A 27,830-nucleotide genomic window follows, 5' to 3' on the forward strand; every position below is an offset into this window, starting at 1 on the left:
GATTTAGGAGAGGCCCGCGGGGGTTGCGATTCAAACTGAACGGCGGGTGGGTATATCGAAGCCGTTTCTGCTGGAGTGGATGCGGCGCCCTAACCCGGTGTTGTCCCAACGGCCTTTCCTCTCACGCGCCTCCTTGGTAAGTTAGAATGGGGGAAGTAGAAAGAAAGCGGCGCGGGACGCTGGCTGGGATTTCAGGCGGCGTTTGGGAAGAAGAAGGAAGATAGAAAGAAAACGGTTCGGTTTTTTTCCACGTGCTGCGTTGTTACGGACTTTGCAGTTTCCCTGGAGTTCCCCGGCTCTGTTAAGGGAAAAAAGCTGGGGTTGCTTTTATGGCCGTCCTGAATCTTGACGGTCAATTTTTAAATTTTATTTTACACGGTCCTCCCTCATTAAAGCACAGGGTACTGTGGTTTTTTACCGACATCGAAACTGTCAGTCTTCACAGGTTTTCTTGTCCAGCCCTCAAGGGGAGAGATTTCGAAACGGCATAACGACGACGAACCAAATACAATAATACCTTGACAGAAATATAATCTATTGTAATACTCTTTTTTTGTTGTTGCAAGATTCCTTGTCATATGCAGACTGTAATCTGCTTCATGTGGGAAAGCAACTGAAAACAGGAGTATAGAAATGGTTCTGATGAGGTTTATTCTCAGGAATGAGATCAGGTCAGAAAAATAATAGGTTTGGAGGAGGAAGTTGAAGGCGAAGGAAGCATGAGGGGAGTGAGTCATTTTTTAAAAAAAGCAGGGGCCATTTAGGTATCTAAAGGCAGCAGAACTGAAAGAGCAAAGGTTGTGTGATACGGTAGGTATATGTTGAGGGTGGTCTGATGAAAGAAAGCTTTCAGAAGACTTTGAAGGTTGGAGTAATGACCTCTTAGATTAAAGAGTAAACAAAAACTCAGGGAGGAATTTAGTGTGATCTGCTCAGGATGGGAGGTGATTATGTCATTTGACTTTGTTTAGGTGAGGTCAGTGGAAAAGGAGAAAGAACATTGGTCATAGCATGTAACATAACATGTAAGTGCTGTTGAGCATGTAATATAACATGTAACTGCCATTGGACATGGTGCAAAGAAGGAAGCAAAGATGAAATTTGGGCATTCCTTTCTTTGGGTCTAAATGACTGATTTGGTTAATACATTATATAGAAGAAGGGCTTAAGGAAAGACAATTTTGCTCTTGGTTTTAATGGCAGTGAAATATTTAAAAGGAAATATATCAGGACTTAAAGAGATTTGGGGATGAATGGCAAAGGAATGTTCTATAATTGGAGCTACAGGTAATAAATATCTAAGCCCTGATGTAGGCCTTCTAATGTAACAAATTCATTCATGGATAGGAGAGAGAATACACAGGATACAAAACACATCCTTATGAAACACCAGTGGAAGAAAGAAAAGCAAAAGCCTTCCTCTACCTAATATTAAATAAGGACAGTATTACAGCAAGCAGCTGAACGTGTCAGCTGGTACTGAAAGTGGCAGTGCTGAAAACATTGAGGTCATTGTATTTTTGATTTAGATAAGAACAGTTTCATTGGACCTTAAAAGCCAGAGTCAAATTCTGAGGACGCAAATGGAGAGGGTCAAAAGAGGTACTAGCAAAACTAAACTAAAAGGTACATTTAAGGAGCTCAGAAGCAAAGGTAAAAGGCAAAATTGGGCAGTGATTTAAATGGGTTGGTTTGCTGTGCCTCAAGTCATACTTGACTCCTGATGAATGCCTGGACTAATCCTTGCAGGATTTTGGGAAGTGGTTTGCCATTGCCACTTTCCTAGAGTTGAGAAAGAGTGACTGACCCAAAGTTATGTAGCTGGCATGCATAAGGCAAAGTTGCCTTAATGAGTACCCTAATCTGGCTTGTGCTTTAAATATATGGTACAATCATTGATAATATAATGGCATCATTAAATACATTAGAAGAATTGATAGCTGATCTTATGTTGGAGAATGATAATAGTATGGTAGATATAGAATAAAAGCTGGGAGATAAAAATCCATGGAAAGACAGTAATCAGTTTGTCTAATGTAAGCTTTGGTGCGTCTTGTTCCTATTCCTTTTCCGATCAATAACAATAATAACTCCACTTCTTTCTTACACCAAATCCCTTGGCCTAAGGGCAGCAATCTTGCTTGCAATTATTACTTTCAGTATCTGATAACTGCTACTTTTCTGTGTCTTTAGAAAACACATTCTTTAAAGTCCTTATCTAGTAGGTGCTTGAGGCTGCGAATGTAGGAATTGAAAATCATGTTTTGTCTTTGCTTCTTTATAATTGTGAAACCATGGGACATTATACTTTTAAATTTGTGATTCTCTAAATAAGTATTTAATAATAATGGATATTTCAATTATCCCCAAACCACTATGAATCTAATCTGCCAAGAGGTAAAGGTACAATAGTTCTTGCCCTCTTACCAACAACTTTATTTCTCAGAAAATGGACGACAGAACAAGGGGGTCTGCTTATTCTGGAAGTGATTCTCATCAAGGGGAGGTAATTGGTGGAAGAAATGATTAGTATCTTGGGAAAAAGACTACCTTGCGAATTTTAATTGAATATTACCTTTAAATCTGTGATATTTGTGAAGGACCTAAGGTGAGCCAAATTTATATATTGGATTTCAGAAAATAGGATTTTGATAAGCTCCAGTGGAAGGTAGGTTGAATTCAATGGTTTGAAATCCTGAAGAAGAAAAGTGTCCAGGAAGAATATGAAGAAATCTTTTGGAAAAAAAAATATTGAATACATAGTTACATTTTTAAAGAAGAAAAAATAGAAGTGATCTATAAACATACTGAGAGCCAGTTTGATGTGGTGGTGAAGGTTTCAGACTAGAAACCATGATTCCTGAGTTTGAATCACACTTAAGGCACAAAGCCAAGTGGATTCCAGCCAGCTGGCCTCCTAAGTCTCCTAAGGATATTACATCACCCCCAGCAAACTTCAACCAAACTTATCTCAGACAAACATGACTCCACATGATTCCATGGGAGTTGACAACAGCCAATGGAATACATTTTTTTACAGGAGCAGGAAGCTCAAGTTCAAAGCCCAAGAGAAGGTATAAAAACCCCTCACTCAACTCCATGTGGTCAGCTGCACCAGAACCACTTGTGCTTCATCAATAAACCATCTTTCCAATCAGCTTCCATGTTTCCAGTGTCTTTCTCCCACCTTGGAACTGAATCAGATATTTCTTCCAACACTTCTACATAACTAAATTAGTAGAAATTAATTAGGCATAAATGTCAACCAGGGGAAATTTGCAGACAGATATTAGGAAACTGGCAATGCTAATAGTGACCTAAGGTATGTTCATGTTGCATAAAATGGAAAATAACTAGCTTAAATTCTAACATATAGGTAGTGGTGGCTAACCTTTTCAGTACCAAGTGCCCAAAGCACATGTGCAACGTGCACGCCTCCGCACATGTGCCCAGCCACCCCCCCACGTATGTGCGTGCGACCCCCACATATGCAACCCCTGTGCGTGTGCCCCTCCCCCTGGCCAGCGGAAGGTGCACGCGCATGTCCGGCAAAGCTGAGCCGGGATGATGGCTCGCTTGCCCAGAGAAAGGGCTCTGCGTGCCACCTCTGGCACATGTGCCATAGGTTCCCCATCACAGATATAGGTTGTGTGTATTTTATATGACCAGATTCTGATTTAAGCTTAGAATTGTTTTGTGACCTCACAGAACCTCTGAATCTGGGCATTCCTAAAGATGTTTCTCATTTGGAAGAGAGCTACTGAGATTTTTCTCATTTGGAAGAGAGCTGAGTATTTGAGAGGTTAGTTTTGACTTGTAAAACAACTAGTTGTTAGTTACTATTCATTTTGTCTGTGTGAATATTATAGGTTTTTTTCTTTAGCTCTAAGACAGATGGATACAGTATATTATTGATAAATATCCAAATTTACATGAACAGATTTCCACATATGAAACTACTTATTGTTTTCTGTCTAAAATTTGTTTTGAACTTTTGAGTTTGAACTATTTGAAACATATTTGGAGGATGGTTAAATATTGGTTAGATTTAAGAATATTTAAAGAAGAGATGGATTAGACAAGAGGGGATTAGAGCAGCAGTCCCCAACCTTTCTGGCTTAGTGACCCTGGGATGGTTTTGTGTGAGTTGTGGGTGTGTGCAAGTGCGCACAGCTCCATTTGCAGAAACTGGCATGCATGCCTGCCACTCAAATGGAGCTTTGCACGTTAGCACTCGTCGTTCACACAAGTGGACTTAACACAGGGAGGGGGAGGGAGGGGGGGCAGGCTTCAGTCCACTGGTGGGCTGGAGCTTGGGGGCTCCTGGATTAGAGGGAGGGTGGAGCACACTCTAATGGAATGACATTGGATACTGCTATTAATAATATAAGTAGTCCTTGACTTATGATCATAATTGATCATAGTAGAATTATAGTCACAAGTCATTATGGTTTTTCAGCAGGTCACCACACGATTGTGCCCAATTATACAACCTTTTCTGCAGTTGTCATTAAGTGAATGCAGTGTTTAAGTGAATGTATCCAATGGGTATTTTGTTGTCAAGTGCACAAAACGTGATGAGAACTACAACATCGGATTGTAAATATCTTTTAAGCGGTCTGTGATAACTTTGAACAGTTGCTCAGCGATTAGTTGTTAAATGAGGACTACCTGTATAGAACTGTAAATTTATAATACTGGGTTCTGAAGCTATTAAACTGTATAAATTGCTTATGATTTGAGGTACCGAAAGAAACAGTTCAATTGTTTTTTTGGTTCATGTTTCCCAAATTATATACTTTCCAGGCAGATTTAGTAGATGTGTAAGCAGAAATTTGATTCACTGAATTTTTCTTATCTTGCAATATTTGTCTTCAGATTGATTATTAATAGACATACAAGCTGACTATATTGGTTATTTTTTTTACTTTGTTTTAAATAAGTTTTATTTCTTTTATAAGTTTTATTTGCTGGCTGTATTGGTTGTTAAAGTAGCTGTCATTCACTGCAGAGTAACAGTATATGGTAGTACATGAGTGTGTGTGTTTGTGTGTTACGGTACATGGTACATGTATGGTGCATGCAACTTTAAAATCTCTTCTTTCTTGAAGAAGCTCTTCTTCAAGAAATGTTCATTTTTAGCTACATGGGAATTTTTGAAGCAATATATTTTTTCATTTGTCAGAATCAGAAGAGTTCAGGTTTGTTATGTTGTCATTTAAAAGGCTGCAACTAGTTATGCAAGCAGAGGTGTTTTTAAATTAATACCTTAGAAGGGAAAGGTCAAATATACTTTTCTTTAAATTATTTGCCGTGCTTTGATATAATGTAGTCTTTTCCACCCTGATATTCATTGAGTGTGTTGTTTTATAGCTTGCTTATTTTCTAGCCAATATAGCAAATTAATACTTATAGGAACTGAAGTACAGAACTCTGAAGGGCAATAGATAGAGTAGGATATATTTGCAGGCTGGAAAACATTAATGGTAGTGATTCTGACTGATAGCTGTGATGGAGAGAAAACATGTTTTAGTGATGAAAAAAATAAAGGTCAGGAAAAAAAATACAAAGAAAAAGAGTGACAAAGGAATGGATCAAGACAGTTTGTGGCCTTTGAAGTTGGGTTATGTTTAAGGAATTATAATTATTAAATGTATGTATTTAGCCTGACTCCTAACTACTCTAGACGGATATGGCAATTCAATGGGGTTTAGTAACACTGTAATTTAGTAATTAATAACACTGAACAGTATTTTTATCAATGTTCATGTTAAGCCTTAGAGTCTAGAACATACTTCTGCTAAGCTCCCTTGTAATAGGTAGATCAGGGGGAGGTTTTCCTTGAGGGAGGAGAGAAGAATGCCAAGAGTGCGCCAAGAGCATAGACTCAGCAAGGTCACCAAGGTATGAAAATCATTCCAACTGTCGAGCTGAAGTAAGAAGGTACCTCTATTGGGATGTATGAAGATGATGGATGCAGATTATAAGTTTAGTGTCAGTTACACGAGCATCATTTCATACTATGCAGAAGAACGCAATGGAACAGCTTTGCCTTCAAAAGTTATGGGAGCTTCATCACTGCAATGAGTCCTTCCTTCTCATTAGGTGGCCAATGTATTTGAGTTTCATCTTCAGGATCTGGCCTTCCAAAGAGCAGTCAGGGTTGATCTCTAGGATTGACCGGTTTGATTGTCTTGTAGTCCAAGGGACTCTCAGGAGTCTTCTCCAGCAACATAGTTCAAAGGCCTAAATTCTTTGCATTCAGCCTTCCTTTTGGTCCAGCTTTCACAGCCATGCATTGCAACTGGGAAAAGCATAGCCTTGGCTGTACACACTTTTGTTGGCAGGGTCATGTCTCTGCTTTTTAGTACGCTGTCTAGATTTGCCATAGCTTTATTTATGCAACCTGTATACAGTATATATCCGTGATGGTGAACCGATGGCATGCATGCCAAAGGTGGCACACAGAGCCCTCTCAGTGGGCACATACACCATCGTCAGCTGTTCTTCTGGTTTCTGGTGACAGTTGGTCTTCATGGGCGCCGGAGCATTGAAAAATGGCCCCAAAACATGGCCGAAAACAGTCCAAAAATGGCCTGAAAATGGCAAAAAAACAAAAACCCAGGTCGTTTTCAGGCTGTTTTGGGGGCCATTTTTCAGACTGAAAACAGCTCCAAAACCCAGCAAAAAACAGGCATGTGTGCACTGGCCAGCTGATCTTCAGTTTTCCAGCACTCCAGCACGCACATTCCAATTTGGACACTTGGTGCCGAAAAGGTTCGCCACCACTGGTATATATACTGAGATCAGAAGAAGATGAGTATGATTTTAAAAGTGGAGAGAAAAATATCAATCCACTAGCATTATGCTTATGACACTACTCTGAGAGCTGAAAATGCAAATGATTCACAAACTATGTCTATAGAGATTCTTAGTCATCCAGGTCATGGTTGTCCCAAAGGTGCTTTTTCAAGAGGCAACTGGACTTCCTTGTTTTTCTTTGAAGACATTTCGCTTCTCATCCCATATGCTTCTTCAAGAAGCTTCTTGGATGAGAAGCAAAACTTACCTCTTGAAAAAGCACCTTTGGGACATTCACAAGCTCTAGTAATAAAAGTCATGGAGGACAATGAAAAATAGAGTGGTACTAAGATGAAATATAGATAGTCCTCAGTGACAATAATTGGGACTGGAATTGCCATTGCTTAGTGATGAGGTCATAAATTACTCTGGGTGTTTAAGTGAGGACATCATATGCTTGTTGTTTGCAACCTCATGCCAGCTTCCCCATGGTCTTTGCTTGTCGGAATCTGGCAAATAATGTTGCAAATGGTGACTCCATGATTGCAGGGACACCAGAACTCTGATAGGTCATATCATTTTTCAGCACCAATACAAATTTGAATGAGTGATCATTAACCAAGGACTGCCTCCATGAAGAAGACCAAACTACTGACAACAGTTCAGCAACCAATAATGATAGGATGATATGATAGCTTCTGAGTTTTAGGATCAACAACCAACATCAAATGGTCCAGCAGTCAAGATATTTGGTGTAGACTAGTTTTGGTATGATAAAAAATACCTTTGTTTTTCCATTGTTCAGGGTGCCTCTTTCTTATAAAACAAGCATCCAAGGAATTTTGTATTCCATTTTCAGACAGAATTCCACAATGCTTTGTTATGTGATTGTATGCTGTTTTCTCTGAGTAGAATAGATGACAACAGTCTTTCCTAAGTTGCTATCCCACAGAGAGGAAAACACCTTTTATCTTTTGGTCCTCTTATACTTTAAAACATTTATATTTACGTTTTGATATAGTTAAGGTACATATATTTAGTTTGTTAATAAAGTACTTTGTGAAGCTGTCTGCAACTGGCTGAAGTGACCAGGTCTTGAAACTGAATTGGAATCAGTTATGTGCAATTGAGTGTGATTTGTAACATCAATTTTTTGCAATTTAATAACTTTAACCAGTGCACAGACAGAAATATTTTAGTTTCCAACAGTGATCCATGCAAACATTGTAGACAAAATAGAAGCTAATAACCATCTCTACAGGAAATTGTGTGACCTCATTACTTTATATATAATTTGATTTGGAATAATTTTGTGTACCTGCATTGTAGTATATTGTGTACTATTTCATTAGTAGTGGCAAATATGCAAAACAGATAACATTTGATCTCTTATTTTCAGCAGGTTAAGCCAGATGTTCTTTGGGAAGACACAGCTTTTAATTCTGAGCCTCATGCAGTACAGAATTTAAGAATAAGGTATTACAGGTATTAATAATATCCATATATTTGTATACACCTACAAACTACTGTAATCTTACTCTAATCTTTATTTAAGAACAAAGGTTAGCCAAAATGTTATTAAGAAATATAACTTAGTTCTTGTCAGACTTCTCAACAAGCTCAGCCAGAACAAATAACCATTCATGCAAGAATATAAATATTTCTGATTATGTAGGAGAGATGAAAAGCCATTACAAAAATAATCCACTTGACTGTTCTCTTTGACTATAATCTATGTTATATTCTTGAAACACTTTCTCCTGCTTTATGTAAGGTTACAAGTGACGTGTTTTTGAGAAAACAGGCAGGAATCATTTATTTTTTTAAAAAGCAAAAAAGAGAGAGGGGGAAAATGATACAAAGATATACTATCTATAAGTGACAAAGAAGCTGTGAAAGTTACACCATTAAATGCTCAGTATTTCATTAATGAAATTTAACCATGAAAACTGGGACTAACTACTGAGTATGGAAGAGTTGCATACCTCTAGTTGGCATCATGAGCTAATCAAAAGATAAGCGAATTCATCTTGATAAGTCTTTCAGTTTGATGACAAGACCAATAATGTCCAATTTGGGAACAAGCTAATACTGACAAATGTAAACACCTGCACTAGAGAATCAGTTCCAGCTTTTTAAAGATCCTCCATAGTCTCCATCTTTTAATTTGATCAGTTTCAAGGAGTGGAGGGCTATCTTGGTGAATGCTATATCACATTTTTTTTGTTTATTTACCAGACTTATCAAGAATGTGGTTCAGTGCAGCATACAATAAAATTGAACAATTTAAAATAAAACTTTAAAAAACATTAAACAATTAAATCAACCACAGGAAAGTACCTTCAAGGCCTTTCATTCAATGTAGTAATTTCATGGGCTCTCCACTTAAATGGGATCCCCAAGCCTACTGACAAAACCACGTTTTAAGGAATTTCTGGAAAATCAGGGGTGCAGCTAATCTTACCTTAGTAGGGGGGTGAAAAGTCATGGTGCAGCAATGCTTAGAATGCAGTACTAGTCTTAACTCTGCCCACAGCCAGGAGTTTGATCCTGGTTGCTCAAGATTGACTCAGTCTTATATTCTTCCAAGTTCCGTAAAATGAGAACCAGATTGTTGGGCAATATGCTGACATTGTAAATCACTCTGCAAGTGCTATAAAGCACTATGGAGTGGTATATGGGTAGTCCTCCATTTAAGACTACAACTGAGCCCCAAATTTATGTTGCAAAGTAAGACAGTTGTTTAGTGAGCTTTGCCCCATTTTCTTGGCACAGTTATTAAACGAGTCATTGAAGTTGTTAGTAACATAGTTGTTAAGTGAATTTGGCTTCCCCGCTGACTTTGCTTGTGAGCACATTGCAAAAAGTTGATCCTGTGACCTAGGAACACTGCACCTGTCATAAATATGTGTCAGTTGCCAACCATCTGAATTTTGATCATGTGACTACAGGGATGCTGCAGTAGTCGTAAGTGTGAAAACTGGTCATAAGTCACTTTTTTCGGTGCCATCGTAACTTTGCATGGTCACTAAATGAGCTGTTTTATGTTGTGGACTACTTGTATAAGTCTAAGTGCTATTTGCTACAGGGTGGATGCCTCAATAGAGAAAGCTCACCTGGATCTTGTCAGATGGAATTCCTTAGCAGACAGGACCCATAATACACCCTTTCTTCTGGACCTGATGGGACAGCTAGATGGTATCTGAGAGAGGCAATCCCTCAAATAACGCTGCCCTCTGCCATGTATGACTTTAAGAGCTAAAATTAAGAGCTTGAATTGAGATCTCCCACACAAAACTTTGCAAGCAGTTTTTAAAATGGAAATGTTAAAAGCAGTTTGTTTTATGTTTTAAAACCCCTTTTTGTTCAAAAAAGTATTTTAAAAAAGCCCCCAAATGTAGCATTTTTCTTAGCTGAAGTAGTGAGGTTTTATGCCTAGATGTTTCCAGAAACAGGGGCAATATTTTCTCCATTACATGAAAATAAAATTGTATTTGTCCCGGATTGTAGTGATAACAAATATTAATAGCAATATATAAATATGCAAGACGCATAATGATTCAGGTTGGTTTCAGAGTTTTACATTAAAATGTTTATTAAAAGGTGGTTCTTACAGGGGTATGAATTTATAGATTTTAATTTAGATTTTAAACAAGTTGCTACCCAGGTTCATTATACATAGCATGTAGTATTGTTAAAATATTTTGTGTCCATTCTATTTTAAATTGAATTTATTTATTACATTTTCTTGAAAATATTTACTCCCTTAACAACTTAAGCTTTCCGCTTCGCAGCAGTACTACTATGTGTTTTCTAGAGATATTCAGATATCAAAGAGTCTGAAGTACCCCAAGGCTTGTCTGCTAAATGAAAGAAAGACAGAGTTGGTTGTGTTTATTCCTTCCTTTCTTTATGTTTGGGGATTTAAGTTTAGAGCAGCTGAAAGGATTCTCTATTTTTCCCCCCTGGGATTGAATATGGTAGTTCCTATGTCAGAAATGCAGTGCCTAACTATGTTTTTTTTAAAAGACAAGAAGAGTTTTTCCAAGGTCTGAAGTCATTATCCAGGCTTGGAGGGGAAAATTCAATCTCACATAAGTCAATCAGATTTATCAGAGATAATTGGATTGTACCTGGGTCTTCATTTCCAGCTACTGTACAGGACAATTTACATTATTTTTTGCTGGTTGGTAGCCTTTCCTATTGCCTATTTCAAACTGTAAATCCTACGTTGCTTATATAATTCCATGAATCTCTTTGTACACAGTTTTGAAGTATACTGTTCATAATTTTTGCAAGATTTCACACACACACACAGACACGCACAAAATATTGAATCAGTGGCTGAGTTATTCAAATTACAATTTTGTTATAAATCCATACATGATTATACTTGACTTTAAGATCTGAAATCATTGACAAGGATTACTATGCCTGACAGAAAAAGAAGACAAAAGTAAACTTATCTCCAAATTATTTCAGTTTCATGTGACAAAGATGGAGACGACAATTCTGAATTTACGGAATTTCTTTGACCAACTCATGTGCCAAGCAGAAATTCTAAATGAAAGCAGTGAATACCGTAAGTGATCATTTTTTTATGGATGTTATGAAGGTGAATCGTGTTAGTCACTTGCAAATGTTAGAGACATACAAATAAATATATTTGAGGGTTTCTTCCTGCTCTGTAATTTCCTTGAAAGATAGGCGTGAATTTTTCCAAATTTCTCAGATCACCTAACAAATATCTGTAAAGTAATTCAGGAAGCATGATTAATTTGTTGGATGTCTTATGTAGAAAAGTAACCTACATAACAATTAGTGAGTTTGTACAATGTGGTTTCTAGGCAACAATGTGTTTAAAATATTATGATTCCAGTAGTTACACTACATTATTGTCTCATGAAATCAGGCTACCTTGCTATATATTTTTGCGATTCTCAAGAGTCCAAATGAAGTCTATGCACTGTTAGAGTCACAACATCTGTAATGTGTTGGAAGGTTTAAGAAGAAAATATTGTTTATTGAAATAACTATCCAATGTTTTATTAATATCACTTATCAGGATAGAAAGTTTATATCCACATTAGGCAGTGTTGAGCATCTAATAGAAATTAGGGTTTTTTTTCATCTTTGGATCAATATTTAGATAATTGTCCATCAAGCTGCTAATCCAAACATCTATAATACTAGTCAATGTCAATGAAGTGTATTTTAAACTTTTTGTTGAATGTCTTCCTGATATCATAATCATTGATTATAATATAATCTGTTCACAATTTTGCTATAACTGCAGTTTTGTTTGCATGACAGTTGTCTGTTCATATTCTATAAAGTCCTTTAATAAGGTTATTGTTTCTCATCACATGATATAACTGATCATGCTTAACATGGAACTACATTGAATACCTGAACTGAAATCCTTGAATTGGATTATAGGGGGAAATGTGTTGATTGAATTCATGTTTAATCAATAAGTTCTACTGTCTTCAGCTGGATTTACTGGCAGGAAAGCTTTTCTTTTAGAGATAACTATTTCTCTTTCTGTACTGTGTTCTGATTAATTGGGGTTATTTTAGCACCTGGCATTATCTATTTAAATCAATTATCTCATCCTTTTCTCCCACATGGACCCCCTTTAAATATATTTTGTGTCCACAGACCAAGGCACCCAAATCTTAACTCAAGATTTAAATCACAATAATTATTTACTGTGATATTGCACACAAACCCCAGCGGTCCGTGGACTACAGGTTGATAACCACTGATTTAGATGATTATCAGTCCTAGAGGATATTTAAGGAGGAAATACAAAAAAAAAATATTTTAAAAATTAAGTCCAAATGGAGTAAAAGTTTATTTTTCCCAGAATTTATCCAACTGGCCAAGAACTTTGAAGAGTTTAGGAGAAAATGGCAGAAAATGGATCACGAGGTGGCCAGATACAAAGATTTACTGATGAAAACAGAAACTGAGCGTAGTGCTCTTGATGTGAAACTGAAACATGCACGCAACCAAGTAGATGTGGAGATCAAGAGAAGACAGCGAGCTGAAGCAGATTGTGAAAAGTTGGTATGTATAACATTTCTGAGCTTGTTTTTCAAAAAGTGGTATCTGATTTAGAAGAGGAATGCAACAGCTTTGTTAAATATCCTTCCATTTATGGGATAATAGATATAAGCCTTTTTTTTTAACCAGAGGGTAAAAATATATTGCAATAAAGGTATGAATGTGGGTTTATTTGGCTGATAAACTATAATTTCTTGGTTTAATAGACCTTAATTTAGTATACTTCAGATATATATATTTTTTAATCCTGCAGCACACTAAGGATTATTTGGGGCAGCAGTCTAAACAGTAGAGACTGCTTCCCTTAAAAAATGGATAAGTTTCTATTTGAATTCTAAATGAAGGAGTGAATGTACTAGGACAGGCCTGTCAAACTGGTGGCCTGGGGGCTGGATGTGTCATGTACAGGCCATGCCTGCCCCAGCTCCGCAAAGGCAAAAAATGTTACAATATGTCACGTGATGCAATCCAGTTTGACACCCATGTACTAGGGTGATTGGATTGCTAATGGAATATTCATACATTTAATATTAGAATTTTCACTGAGAAGAGAGGAATATATTACAAAGATCAGACAGCTGGGTGGGTTCACAGTGGTGGCTTAGTCAAGGGTAGGAAGCAAATGGGATAATACTGGGAAGATCAGCAAGTAGTATGCTGGGCAGTGACTGGGATAGGAAAAACCCTAGGAAGAGAAAGAAAATAAGTGTTGGGAACATTTGGATTTAATAGATAAATCTTTTACCTGAACAGTCTGTTGAATTAAAGTTTTCTTGTAATGCGATTATTTGACTGCAATGGATAAATGTGTAATTATTTTTAATTTCATTGGTGACATGGACTGTTTTCCAGTTTGTGGTACAATAAGAGCTCTTTTATGAAAGGAAACCTTTTGCTCAAGGCAAAGTAAAGAAGCTGTTTGGAAGCTTAACAATGATGAATGAATCCTTCTTCTGCACCTATTTCTTAGATCCCTCCCATCTAATGTGAATCATAGTTTTGAAGTTGGCATTTACAAGTTTATTCCACAGATACAATAGCCGCAATTACTCTTTTCTCTTTTGTGGGACTAAAATGGTGAACACTGTTGTGATTAGTCAGTGGAATTGGTAAGATACCAGCAAGTTGCTTTCTAGCTGAAAGACATCTATGTAGACTATATGAGCTTTTATCCTGGTTAGCAATTGGCTCCAACAAACTCCCTTGGCTGTTTTATTCTCATGCTGTAACTTGAGAGATCAGTGTTATGTGCCTTGCATAGGGATTAGTATGCTAGTGGCATCATGGTAGTTGTGTTTCTCAGGAGGTTTTGCATATTATGTGCTTTCTGTGCTATAAATGTAATATAAAGCTACTTTTAATGTTTCTTAATTTGTAGGAGCAACAGATTCAGCTGATCAAAGAGCTTCTCATGTGTGATTCATCAGGCAGCATACAGCTGAGCGAAGAACAGAAATCAGCACTGGCCTTTTTAAACAGGCCTCAGGTGTCCCTTGGTGGTAACAAAAGGTAGATTGTCCATGGATTATTTCAGGTGGATTAGATTGTAAAAATGTAATGGTTAATATCTTTCTTCATTTTAGTTAGGAAACATTTTCCCAGTCTGTTGATTTTTTTTTCTTAGAATCAGAAGTCAAAGATTCAAGCCTATGTTAATAGAAGATACTTAAAATAACAAGATGCAATCCTAACACATTTTTGTGCATTTTGTTATTTAAAATTTTCAAATATTGAAGTACATGGGTTGCAAGTGGCATTGTTAAACTTCATGATGTTTTTACTAGTATATTGTGGTAAGATACAGAGAAAAGTCATGGAATATATAGGCACATGAAAGAGGTAAAGAATAATTGGCAGGTAAAAGTCACCACAAAACTCTAGTTTCATTACTTGAATTATTTCCAAGAGGTTCTGTTTATCAATATGTTAAGCTTATGAGAATTGAATAGAATGGGACCAAATTGGTGGGCAAAACTCAAAAGCCCTTGAGTTGGGAAAATGGCCCGGATCTAGGCAGGGGCTGCAGAGAAAAATATCCACTAGCTATAGAAGAGGAGGAAGTTGGGCACAGCTCAGATAGTTGCTGACTGTCCCATTATTAGCTACTACCTGCTTCCTTCCTGTTCATGTAACTCATATTTTTATGGGATTGGAAAGAATTCCAGGAGCAATGTGCTATATTCTTTATCTTGTTTTTCCTGGAAAAATAGGATTTTCAGAATTACAACTTGTATCTCAGGAAATATGTATTTATATATATAGGCAGGACGAATCCATTACTGCATAACTCTGGGTATGTTTACTCATCAGCTACCCAAAATATACCCAAATTATATAAATATATTAGGGCTTTTATAGTTTTTTTTCCAATAGGCTTTTGGTGTTATTAAGACAAATTTAGGGGATTAGAGGGTACAAAGAATATGGTAAACATAGTACTTGTTTTATTGTGAAGAAAATTTGACTCCCATTGAGTTAGGCAGTGGCATAAAGGACATATTAAGTGTTATCCCGCTAAAACCACTGAAATATAATGCTTAACCTGAGCGGTTATGTTATGTTAAGTTAAGTTAGCAGTTAAGCAGTTAATTATGTTATAATATTCTTTTCAAACTATGCTAACTTATCAAATACTAGATTACTATCTATGATAAGGTGAGATTTTAAAATGTATGTGTGATTTTTATTTTAGGCTGTCAACAATAGATGAATCTGGTTCAATTTTATCCGACATCAGTTTTGACAAAACTGACGAATCATTGGTAATGTAACCATTATCTGAATTCAATTCTTGTACTGTGTTACAATAAAAAAAAGTTTAAATGATCCTTTGTAAGATGTCTGTTATTATGGGTGTATATTCAAAGTTAGGCATAAAAAATGAACAGACTGAAAATTCATGTTTGCCATCTGTTTGATACTAAAGAGGGTTTTTTTTCTAATATCTAGGATTGGGATTCCACAATGGTAAAGACTGTTAGGTTGAAAAAAAGAGAAAAAAGGGTATGTATGGGTTTTTAAAAATGTATTTGTATTATCTGATACAAAGAGCAAGTTTCATTTATTATTGAAATTTACATTAGTCATTGAAGTTATGCCTACAATGCAAATGTTTTCAGCTTGGGTACATTTAAATCATATTTCAGTGTATATAATTGTTATTTTTTCATTAGAGTTATACTCTACTTTTTTATGCTCGCAAAATGCCCTAACAGCTAGGCATTATGTAGATAACCATTTAATTGTGCAATAAGTGGGACAAATATATTTAGGAAAATCTGATGTAATAGAATAACAGAGTTAGAAGGAGCCTTAGAAATCTAGTCCCACCTCCAGCTCAAGCATTTCCAATAAATGTCCAATTTCCTATTTAAAAACTTCCTGTGTTGGATGTCGATGTGGAAATTGCCATAACAGTTTTGCTTTCAGTTAATATACAGTTGAACTTTGGAATTACTGTATTTTTCAGAGTATAAGACACACCTAGCTTTTGGGGAGGAAAACAAGGGGGAAAAAAATTGCCCTCTGCCTCCCAGCAATTTTCCTCCTTGCAGCAAACAGTCTGGTCAGCTTCAGCACAGCTTGATTAGCACAAGCAGCTGATTGTCGGTAGGATCGGCCTCCCAACAATCAGCTGTTTCAGGCTGCTATCGCCTATTGCTGTCTCCATATGCCCCATTTTTGGCCTCTGCATCCCGTTTTCAGCCTCCACGTGCCCTGTTTTTGGCCTCTGTGTACTCTATTTTCTGCCCGTTCCAGGTCAGGGCTTTGGCAACATTCGCTGTATAAGACATAAGACATTTCCACCCACTTTTGTATACACCCACGTATATATAATATATACTTGAGATAATCTACCACCCTTCCCATTTAATTCTCTTTACTTTCAACTGTATGGGTCACTAGGTAAGGTAGGCAAAAAATCGTATTGTCTCTGCATGTTCTGAGTCAGAAATGATAATTTAGATAAATTAATGACTTCATATTCTGCTTAGAACCATTATAAATAATAGAATTTAATACAGTATTTCTCTAGAATTTTCACTTCACTCAAAAATGCTGTCATGCTGTCACTCAAAAGACTTACAAATGTTTCTTTTACAGCGCTCTTCTAGACAGTTTATTGAAGGCCCACCTGGTCCTTTAAAGAAAACTCGTTCCATTGGCTCTACAGTAGATCAGGTATGTGCTTTTATAAAGACTGTTAAATTCCTTCCAGAAGTAGGTCTCTGATCTCTAAATACCACATATTTATATATATAGAGGGGGTGTTCATTAGTATTCAATGCTTCATAGCTTTTTACTCACTGCAGATTCATCAATCTCATGTTGCCAATAGGAGGGCTCTGTTTGTGTGTGTGTGTGTGTGTGTGTTTTGTTTATTGTGCCCAATTCTTGGAGAAAGCCTGGGTCAAGTCCTTGCAGTTTTTTGGACAGGGTTTTTCAGAATTGATTTACACTTGCTTCTTTCCTAGGGCTGTGAGAAAGTGACTGGCCAAATTTGGCTTTGTGCCTAAGGTGAGACTAGAACTCGCAGTCTTCCAGATTCTAGCCCTAACGTCTTAACCACTACACCAAATTGCTCTTGAGGCCAAAGTTATAAGATAGTAGTGTTCTCTAAGATGCACTTTCTAATGTGATGACAGCTATTCCTAAATACGCTTGCAGGTTTTGATTATGGTGACCGGCAATTTGGGGAGCTACAGTCTCAGTGTGTCTGGAGTATACAACTGTGAGGAATCTGTTGGAGAGTATGGGATTTATTGGGACCATGTGGAACTTTTTTTCTCATTTGAAACCAGGTTTTTTGCTGCATAGGATGGTTAATAGGTGTCCAGATTGCATTATTAAAACATACAGATCTTAACTATTCTGAAAGAAAGGGCTTTTTGCTTATGTTTCCTACATGCTTCTTGCAACTATTTTATTTCAGGGAAATGAATCAATAGTTGCAAAAACAACTCTCACAGTTCCTAATGATGGAGGCCCAATTGAAGCAGTTGCCACTATTGAGACTATACCTTACTATGTTGGAAACCAGAGAAAGGCAGGTAAATGTGTCTGTATGAAATATTATTATTTCTTTGTCACAGTTTTTAATCTGTTTTTGCCAGTAATAATGCAGATGTGGATAGAAATGAAAATAAGAGCTTCTGACAGGGTTCATCTGAATTACAGTTAAAATTTGTTATGAATCACGTAGGACCATATTTTCTTTTCATGTATAACGCTACGTACTTTTAATTGAAAGGCTTTTCCTTCATTGGATTTTATATAACAGGAAAAGAAGAAACCTGCCAGTGAAAATGTATTCATTCTGTTAAATCCATCCCACACATTGGTTCTTTAAGAAGGTTTAAAATATCCTTTAAGCCTGAGCTCTTGTGCTGAGGAAAGGATCTAAATGTAACCATTTGCTTCCCCCCCCTTCAAAAAAAGTGAAGTATTACCTAGTGTAATAGAATTGAGAAAAGAAAGCAATAACTTTTATCAGGTTAACAACACAGGTTAGAGTAGGTGTATTAGTTTAAACCTGGAGTACCTGCTGTCGGTTTAATCCTGAATCAAAACTTGATTTTTCAAATGGTCTTTTTTTCCACCCAAGCCATCCTACAGCCTTGGAACAGTGACTCAAGCCTGGGAAGCAGGAAGGTAGGAAACAAATCCGAAACAGATGGATCTAGCACTCCTGGAAGCACTGGAATGAGACTACACGAATTTGTATCAAAAACGGTGAGTGAGAAGAAACCTCTCAGTTCTGGGCCCAATTCAAAGCTCCAGTTATTTTGGGTCTAAGATACCAGTCAGCTGACTTTTTGTAGTCAGTCATACGCATTCTCTGATTGTCAACTGAGGTTATGTTCTGAAAAAAGAGAATGAAACATGGCGTTTGCTATAATAGATACTGTTCCGAACACTGCGCAAATTTGTTTAATGATTTGGTAAGATATCAAATGTGATGTAAAACCTTATTTTGGTTTGTCAAGGCTTGCCCAGAAAGCCATGTTAAGGGAGACATTTGCACATTTTTTTGCAAGAAGTCAAAGGTTGGAAGAAAACCATTTTGAAAATATTTAACCGTACAGCTGCAAACTCGTGCCCTATTTTCATTTCATTTTCATTCATTTCATTTCATTTGTTAATCAAATTACATATAAAAATATAGTTAAGGGAAAACAATCAGCTTCACATTTTGCAAAGAGTTTAAATAATGATCCCGCCAGAGGTGGGCTGCTGCCAGTTCGCACAGGTTCTGGCAGACTGGTAGATAAGATTAGGCACAGTTTGGCAAACCAGCAAATCCCACCATTGGCTGGTTTGGGGGCTGTTTTCAGGCCATTTTGGGCCCAGAAAACGGCTTGAAGAATGGCCTGAAAACGGCCCAAAAGACAGCCTGAAAACGGCCAGGGGCGAGGCCAGCCAGTGATGGGATTAGCCCCACCTGGCTGAATCCTACCTCTTCCTTTGAGGCGAGTAGCCAGGAGGCAGGGCTAGGTGTGATGAGTGACATCTCATACCCAATCACATGACCAACCGACAATGCTTACCCAGCCAGAGAATCAGTTGTTAAAAAATTTGCAGCCCATGGCTGGATCCTGCCATAGTATTATTCCTAGCTGCCAAGTACCACCAATGCCTAGGTAATGTAATATAGCAATCTTGCTGAATAAGAAGCTGGTTAAAAGAGCAGTACTGTTGCTGCTATAATTTGCTTTTGTTACTCATAACTGGGATTTTAACAGTTCAGAATTAGTTATGATTAAATTTGTGTTTCAGAGGGATAAACTGATGCACATCTATGCATACACCCCCCCCTCACACACACAGAGCCAATAATTAAACAAATTAGGGCTTGTAGTTTGGATACTATGATACCTACATTAAAGAAGCAGCATGATCTAATCATAAATACAAGTAAAAGTTATTTTACAAAACCAATATGTTTTGCTATGCCTGTAAAGAATAGAACAATAATTATAGTAAAAGAAATCAAGTCTTATTTTCTCTCTCTCATATTTCTTTCATTCACTCTCTGCTTGTGATTTATTGTAAGTTTTTGTATCAATTACTGACACTGAAATGTCTATCAGTTTTTCTCCTGGTTGCCTTTAACTCACAAATTTCTACATCCAGCATCCAAATCTCACTGTACACAACATAGTCCATCTTCCTAGTCTTTCCACACTCTCACAAACTGCTACAGAAACTGCTGGTTTTCCTCCTCGTCCTAGAACTGGCATCTCTAGGCTTGGCAGTCCAGGTCATCCCTCTGCTCAGCTCTTCATAAACCAGTTGATGTGCTCTCCAGCAGCATATTTTGCAGCATCTGAAATGTAACCCCCACCCCCTTTCTCCACTTTCCCTTTCTCTCTTTTTAAAATGTTTTATATCTAAGACATGTATATACCACTTTACAGATGCATTCTGCCATTTTCCGTTTTTTTCTGTCTACTTGTTCTTGGTCTCATGAGGGCATATACCTTTTCTAAAAAGAAAAATACATGACCTTTGTAGAGACCCAGACACTTTCCCCCAGCTGGGCATTCAACTGGTACAGATATATAATTTAAATAAAATAAACCTGTATGCATTAATGTCTTCACATTAATGTATCTTAGTGGATAGTTTCATCTACTTGTCTATGTCTATTTATTGAACTCAGTATATTTCATTGCTTATTCTCGATCAAGTTAGTTTACACATATTCTCTCTCTCTCTTCCCCCCTCCCCCCCAACCTCTCTCTCTCTAGGTTATTAAGCCCGAGTCATGTGTTCCATGCGGGAAGCGGATAAAGTTTGGAAAAATGTCCCTGAAATGCAGAGACTGTCGAGTAGTTACACATCCAGAATGTCGAGATCGCTGCCCCCTGCCCTGCACCCCTACTGTAGCAGGAACCCCTGTCAAAATTGGAGAGGTATGTTTCTAAATAAAATACCTTAGTGCTGATGATTGTATATTGGACCTCAAAAATAATAATAATATTGAAGATTTAAATAGGTGAAAGAGTCTTAGTTCGCTGTGAAAATATTTTTGACATAAGCGGCAGCAATGTCAAGTTATTTTCTGGTAAATAAGGCTAGTGTTGATACATCCACCAACGCTTATTATACTGGAATTGAAAGAAGCTTTTTAGATTCTAGATGCTGATAGAAAGAAACGTGTACACTGGAGACTGGAGTTTTAATATAAATGTAGTGTGTATGTATGTGTAAAGCTTTCTTGATATCTGTTTTTAAAGCACATTGGTATCTAGAAATAGAAAAAGAGAGGAGAACAGAAGAAAAAATGACAAAGTAACCGTGCCTGGTATTTTGGAAAGAAACTGTTTACTTATATCTTAGTATTCATTGCTCATGTCTAAGATTTTTCACAAGCATTTTATGTTCCAAATATATTCTAAGCTGGGAAGAAGTAATATGTAACATATGCTAAAAAAAACCCTTGCACAGTTACTGTTGTTATACTATTAACATATATACTCTTTTACAGCACTCAGAAATATGTTAAATTTTTATTGTTGTATCTGTTATATTGAATTACTGAACATTTCATGCCATGTTTTTTTCTTTTCGTATCAGCGCTATGGTAATTTAAAAAACTAAATTAATTTGGTTTATGAGTTAGAATCTTTACATCTAAGCTTTAGAATCTGACACTTGGTCACACAAGTTAAATGAGTTCCTTGTCTCTTGTTTTCTTGCTGTGCACTTACATGATATATTTCTCAAGTGATTCTTACTAGTTTTACTGTCAAATTATATATTAAAATTCGTGCCTTTGTTTTCCCTTTAGTGAAAATAATAATAACAAGAATAACCCTTGTTATTTCCCATTTCCCATACTTGTTCCTTTCTCTTTTTTTTAGGGAGTTCTGGGGGATTTTGTACCTCTGACGACTCCAATGATCCCCTCCATTTTAGTTCACTGTGTAAATGAGATTGAAAGACGAGGCTTGAATGAGGTAAAGTAAACTTAAAAGGTATAAATCTTATGGAATTGTTGGGATGCAGAAAATGCATATGGTTTCTGCTAAGACCTTCTATATCAGGAGTGTCAAACTGGCAACCCACATGCTGGATGTGTCATGTGCAGGCCACGCCCACGCCAGCTCCACAAAGGGAAAAAAAATGTTGCGATATATCACGTGACGTGGCGACTTTGACACCTGTGTTCCATATCTATCAAGATGTAGCTACTTTCAGAATTGCTGGGACGATGATTATGGAAGTCAAATGCTAGCATATATTACATTAAAGCTGGAGGTATTTCAGAGAAACAAGTTTGGGATCTTGCTTTAAAAATCATTGTTTCAACAGACAGGCCTCTACCGAATTTCTGGCTGTGACCGCACAGTGAAAGATTTGAAGGAGAAATTCCTTAGAGGGAAAACAGTACCTCTGCTTAGCAGAGTGGAAGATATCCATGCTATCTGTGGCCTTCTTAAAGATTTTCTCCGCAATCTTAAGGAGCCTCTTCTTACTTTCCGTCTCAATAAGGACTTTATGGAAGCAGCAGGTATGAGTAATATAACACATTTGAGTATAAATGTTGAGCACAAAACTTTTCTCCACTAGGCAAACTAAAAAGTTGATTTTTATCTTTTTCATATGTTTCATCCATGATATTAAAACATTGTTTGTATCCTGAATTTATTATTTTTACAAAGAGCCCAAGGCAGCAAGCATATCTAACATATACCCTCATTTCCCCTCAATAATCCTATGAGGCGGTTTGGACTGACAGAGTGACTGGCCCACTAGATTTATAATACAATAAACCTATAGAATAAGAAAGGAATGACAGAGAATGAGGTGGCTGGATGGAATCACTGAAGCAGTAGGCGTGAGCTTAAATGGACAGAAGATGGTAGAGGACAGGAAGGCCTGGAGGAACATTGTCCATGGGGTCACGATGGGTCGGACATGACTTTGCAACTAACAACAGCAACACATATAGTATAAATGTATAGTTCTCTTCCCCCGCCGACCCGCCCGCCAGAAAGTTTACTATGATTTAGTACTTATTTGCTAAAACTTCCTTTGAATTCCTATATATTGACTTCATTCTATTTTTTATTTTCCACACGGTCTATTTGAAAATCAGTTTTCTGTTTTTGTTAATACAGGACAGAGCCAAAGACTAAAAATATAATTATACATTAGAACAGGATTCTCCAATCCCCACACTGCGGCCCACTACTGGGCCATGGTCTGATAGAAACCAGGCCACTCTAGTGATGGGCAAGCACACACAAGAAACTTGCCTTGCACAAGCAGCAGGCAAGCGTGCATGCAAAGCTCCATTCATGCGAGTAGATGGCACTCACGCGCAAAGCTGTACGTGTGAGCCTGTTACTCAGACACACCCCATCACACTGGGCCAGGCCGCCAAGGTGGAAAGGTTGGAGATGCTGCATTAGAAGTCCCTTTCTTATTGTTTCCTATTACTCAACATACTTATTTTTGTAAATTTTGGTAGTTCAATTCTTTATTTCAAAAAAGTTTATTTTCATAGAGAGCAATAGATGTTAATGTGTTGCTGATAGAAAGATATAGAAACTTTGGTTGGGAGAAGATCTTGGAGATAAAATGCTATGTAATCTTCCAAACTAGTCTACAGACTAGTCTAATCTTCATTAACTCCCCAATACAGTTTGCAAACACAGATTAGAGGGGGACCCTGTCTCCCATGAAGACTTTTTGATCAAAAACTTTTTTCTTGCCCCAGATTTGGAGAGTTATATCATTCTTGTTTAACAATTTCTCTCCCTCGCTCCCTCCCTCCCTGCTAAAAGTTTTACTAAGAATTAAGCTATGCACCACATTACAGAATGATTTCTTTGGGATTGATTTAATGGTTGCTTGAATCCAGCAAATTGCAGTTTATTCAGCAAATAATAATTAAGCAAACAATGGCTTAGTATGATATATGAACTTACCTATATGTTAAGAAAGGCCCAATATGTTGCCATTTTAAATTAATTCCTTCTCCCTAACATGAAGTCTAAAGTCTTAGAAGCCTAAGCAGTTATAATTAAGGTACCTGCAGAAAATTCATTATTTTCTCCATTGTAATAAGTTGGAAGAGGTCATAGAAATTTCTTTATGTTTTCATTTAAAGAAATTCTAGATGAGGACAACAGTATAGCAGCCATGTATCAAACTGTTGGAGAGCTACCACAGGCTAATAGGGAAACTCTGGCGTTCCTCATGATTCACCTGCAGAGGTAAATTCAGTTATGTTACAAATTCTTGAAGAGGTGATTTAAAAAAGGATTCTTATACTATAATTCTATACATCTTGGGGATTGGGGTTGTAACAATGAAAGGAATAAGACCAAATTTATTACTCCTCTTTGCACAAATGCTCCTAGATGTCTGTCTTTTCCCTAGAGTGGCTCAAAGTCCAGACACCAGAATGGATATTTCCAACCTAGCTAAAGTCTTTGGGCCTACCATTGTTGGCCATGCTATACCAGAACCTGATCCCATGACACTACTCCAGGATACAAAAAGGCAACCTAGGGTAGGTCACAAGTGTGCATAACAGAATGGGAATGTTCAGTATTTCAAGTGGCTGGAGAATGCAGCCTATGTTTGTTTTTGTAAATGCTTAGCATTGATTTGTGCCATCAAGAAAGAAAAATATATTCTTTATATGTCAACGTGAATTTGTAGGTTGTGGAACGGTTGCTCACTTTGCCAGTGGGATACTGGAGCCAGCTCATCATGGTAGAACAGGAAAATATTGAGCCAGCTCACATCATTGAAAATGCCAATGCTTACTCCACACCCGGCACACCTGATGTTAAAGGTAATTATGCCTGTGATCCATCTGCTAGCTGAAATTTGGTAATGTGAACAATAGTGTTGCTTCTTCACACCAAATGTGAATATGAGTGATGATACCCATCCTGGATCCAGTGGGAGATGTTGTAGAAGTCCTGTCCAAGTGTCCAGAAACAGCCACAGTCTGGACGGCGGGGGGAAGATTCAAGCCAAGCAAGTTGGAGTGACTGTTAATTTGAAAGCTTCTTAACATTTGATGGGAATTCTATGGAGATTTTCAGTCATCCAGGGTCATTGTTGCCCCAAAGGTGCTTTTTCAGGAGGCAACTGGACTTTCTTGTTTGATGGGGAATTCTCCACCATTCAGTTAGAGCTGAAGAAGATTCTGGGGTGAGAAGTGAAACGTCTTCAAAAAAAAACCCCAAGAAAGTCCAGTGGCTTCCTAAAAAAGCACCTTTCGGACATTTGGTGGGAATCTGTTCCTCAGAAAGTGCAAATTTACAACACAGAGTTCCTCCCAGACTCACCATTCCTACTACATTAGTAGGGAGAAACTGTGACCAGGAGACCCTTCACATGATACCCCATTTACAACTTTGTATGGAACAGGACTGAGGAAGATCACTCATGCCTTTGTCATCTCCCAATTAGATTATTGTGATTAGTTCTACATGGGCTATCCACAAAATCCATCCAGAAAATTCACCTGGTCCAGAATGCAGCAGTTCAACATGCTCTCAGACCAATCTCTGTATTGCCGCCTTTCAATGCTGTGGGAACTATATTGGCTGTCGGTGTATTTCCAAGTGCAATTCTCGATGCTGGTTGCTCTCTTTAAAATTTGCCTGTTTGGCTCGTATCCTGTATATTTAAAGGACAGTCTTTCCACACAGTCTCTGCTCATTCCATCCTGATAACTAGAGAGAGTTTACTAAGAGTTCCCACCTATCAGTAACTTAGGTGGCAAGAGGGGGTTCAATATTGGACATTCGTAATGGCAGTTCCCCTCCTGTGGACACCTTGTCATTTGTCACAAGAATGGCCCCACATGTGTGATGGAGAATCAGTAGAAACTTGGCTTTTCTGGAAGACTTGGGGGGGCTAATTGGTGAGCCACAGATAAAAATACATACACACACACAAAAAAAGCACATAGAATGTGTGTGTATGTGGATTTGTATTTTTTTTTCTTATTTGATATTATAATTTTACTGAAATTTCAAAATGTAACTTTATGGTTATTTTAATCTCTGTAAACTGCCTAAGGTCTGTGAAGAATGACGTGATAGATAAATTGCAGAAATAAATAAATTCCACAGGGTTGCCATTCTTGGTGAAAAACCTCTCATTCTTTCCATTCATATACAATTTTATTCTCTGCTCCTGTAGTGTATAGTCCTCAACATATGGAGTGTGTCTACTCATTTTCTGTGTCTGCTACTTCAATCTGCATAAATTGTGTTTCGGTATTCGGGGATTTTGCTTGCCAAAAAAATTGCAGGACAATTGTATGGCTTGAAGTTATTTGCACTTAAGCTTTTTTTTTTTTTTTTTGAGCAAAGGCTGAAAACTTGGTGAGAATTAGATTCAGATTAATTGTGATATTGTTTGAGAGAGAGAAAGTAAGTCATTCTCATTAAGATTTTTCATCCCTTATAATGAATGCAAAGTTCTGAAGCTATTTGAAACATGGTGGCTTAAGAATATTAACTGTAATTGTTCTTATCTCATAGTGAGCATGTTGGGACCACTCACTACTCCAGAACAGCAATTGGTAAAAACTCCTTCAAGCAGCTCACTGTCTCAGAAAGTCAAGTCTACATTTAGCAAAACCACTCCCAAGTAAGTTTAATTATTTATTTGGTCTAATTAGCGAACTATCTAGTCAAATCCTTATTGAGGTCACAGACGAGAATAAATTAGCAAAGTATGTTTTTTTTTTCTATCCTTAGTATTTTGGAGCTATAAATTGAGTTTGTGTAAAAGCTGGTGAGATCAGAGCAAAATTTGGGTGGGTGGGTGGGTGGATTCTGATTCTAAATATATGATTTGGAGTACTGGGGAATGAAAATTGGTGAGACTACTTGAGATGGAACAGAATATGAGGAATAATTGAAACATATCCAGAGGGAAAATATTCTAAAGGAGCAACACATTAGTTGTGAATACTTAAAAAAACATTTCAGCTCAAATGGTTGCAATTTTTAATTTGAAATATAAGGCTATCTTATCAGTTTACCTGTGAATTGCAGGCTCCTTACATGGACTTTTTATGGGGTTGTGATTTTTCCAGAATGTGTTATATAAATGCAACACAGAATAGCCCAACTGCTTCTACTGTACAACTGTTTCTGGACTATATAGGGAAGCCAGGGGGAAGATTATTTGCATTAGTTTCAGAGAATTTGAGTTGTATGTTTTTGTATGTCATGGAAAGTAGAAATATGGATCAGAGTTCAACAGATATTAATGAATAGGTTATTTTTCTATCAAACAAATGCTAAAACATACAGATATTTGCCAGTATTACATACTGAAAACTGCTCATAATGAATCTTTCCACTTATTTCCCAGATTTGCAAGCAAAAGCAAGTCTGCAACAACCTTTGGACGGCAAGGAAACTTTTTTGCTTCTCCAATGCTGAAATGAAATATCCTGGTGTTCTGATTATCTGCTTGCAGTGCAATTATAAAGACCAGCAATAAAATCTCAAGTTGTTCCTTCACTTCCTAACAACAATGTGTAATAACCTCAGTAATATATATCTGCTTTTTAGCTTTTCTTAAATTTTAGTTGAATTTTATTCAGTGTAAGATGTCTAGTCATATCACATTTATTGTAGGGTATAACTGGCATATAACCCACTCAGCGTGTAAGTAGGGAATTTGCAAGTTTGCTTGTTTCTGAAAATATGTCTCTAGTTGGGAAGGTGCCATCATTGGAAAGGAATGTAGTTTGAAAACCTAGTAATTTTCTTCATTTTACAAGCTTTGGATAAAGTAAGTGCTGATCCATTACAAAGGTATCTGCTTGAAACTATATATATTCAAAATGTGGTCATATGAAAAATTGAAACCATGGTCCATTAGTGCATGTACACATTGTATAAGATATTTCTTTTGATATCAAAGGAGGATATAATAAATGTGATAAGTAATTGAGTAAATGA

The 27,830-nt window shown here is 37.1% G+C and overlaps 1 protein-coding gene across 6 annotated transcripts; it reads left to right on the forward strand.

Moving 5' to 3' along the window:
- RACGAP1 (Rac GTPase activating protein 1) lies at positions 1-27,830 on the forward strand. 6 transcript variants are annotated; one of them, XM_087925176.1, is made up of 18 exons: positions 1-136; positions 8,201-8,277; positions 11,284-11,383; positions 12,671-12,873; positions 14,249-14,379; positions 15,563-15,632; positions 15,820-15,873; positions 16,975-17,052; positions 17,804-17,921; positions 18,476-18,603; positions 20,622-20,786; positions 21,738-21,833; positions 22,189-22,387; positions 23,993-24,098; positions 24,265-24,397; positions 24,550-24,685; positions 26,394-26,502; positions 27,235-27,830. In XM_087925176.1, the coding sequence occupies exons 3-18, from the start codon at positions 11,299-11,301 to the stop codon at positions 27,308-27,310; spliced, it is 1,887 nt and encodes a 628-aa protein (XP_087781302.1). In that variant the 5' UTR covers positions 1-136; positions 8,201-8,277; positions 11,284-11,298; the 3' UTR covers positions 27,311-27,830. The 6 variants fall into 6 exon arrangements, with proteins under 6 accessions (XP_087781302.1, XP_087781304.1, XP_087781307.1 ...); XM_087925178.1 differs by having other exon boundaries at positions 19-136; positions 8,201-8,286; XM_087925181.1 differs by having other exon boundaries at positions 33-136; positions 8,204-8,286.

Source organism: Pseudonaja textilis, chromosome 2 (assembly GCF_049901715.1).
Source record: "Pseudonaja textilis isolate UNSWEBS1 chromosome 2, rPseTex1.2, whole genome shotgun sequence".
NCBI lineage: Eukaryota > Metazoa > Chordata > Lepidosauria > Squamata > Elapidae > Pseudonaja > Pseudonaja textilis.

Excerpts from the sequence above, each read along its gene's own strand:
- RACGAP1 (XM_026717392.2), top strand. The coding sequence starts at position 80 with ATGCGGCGCCCTAACCCGGTGTTGTCCCAACGGCCTTTCCTCTCACGC. Across the intron at positions 12,874-14,248 it reads AAGCAGATTGTGAAAAGTTG|GAGCAACAGATTCAGCTGAT; the intron begins GTATGTATAACA and ends CTTAATTTGTAG. Across the intron at positions 24,686-26,393 it reads CGGCACACCTGATGTTAAAG|TGAGCATGTTGGGACCACTC; the intron begins GTAATTATGCCT and ends CTTATCTCATAG.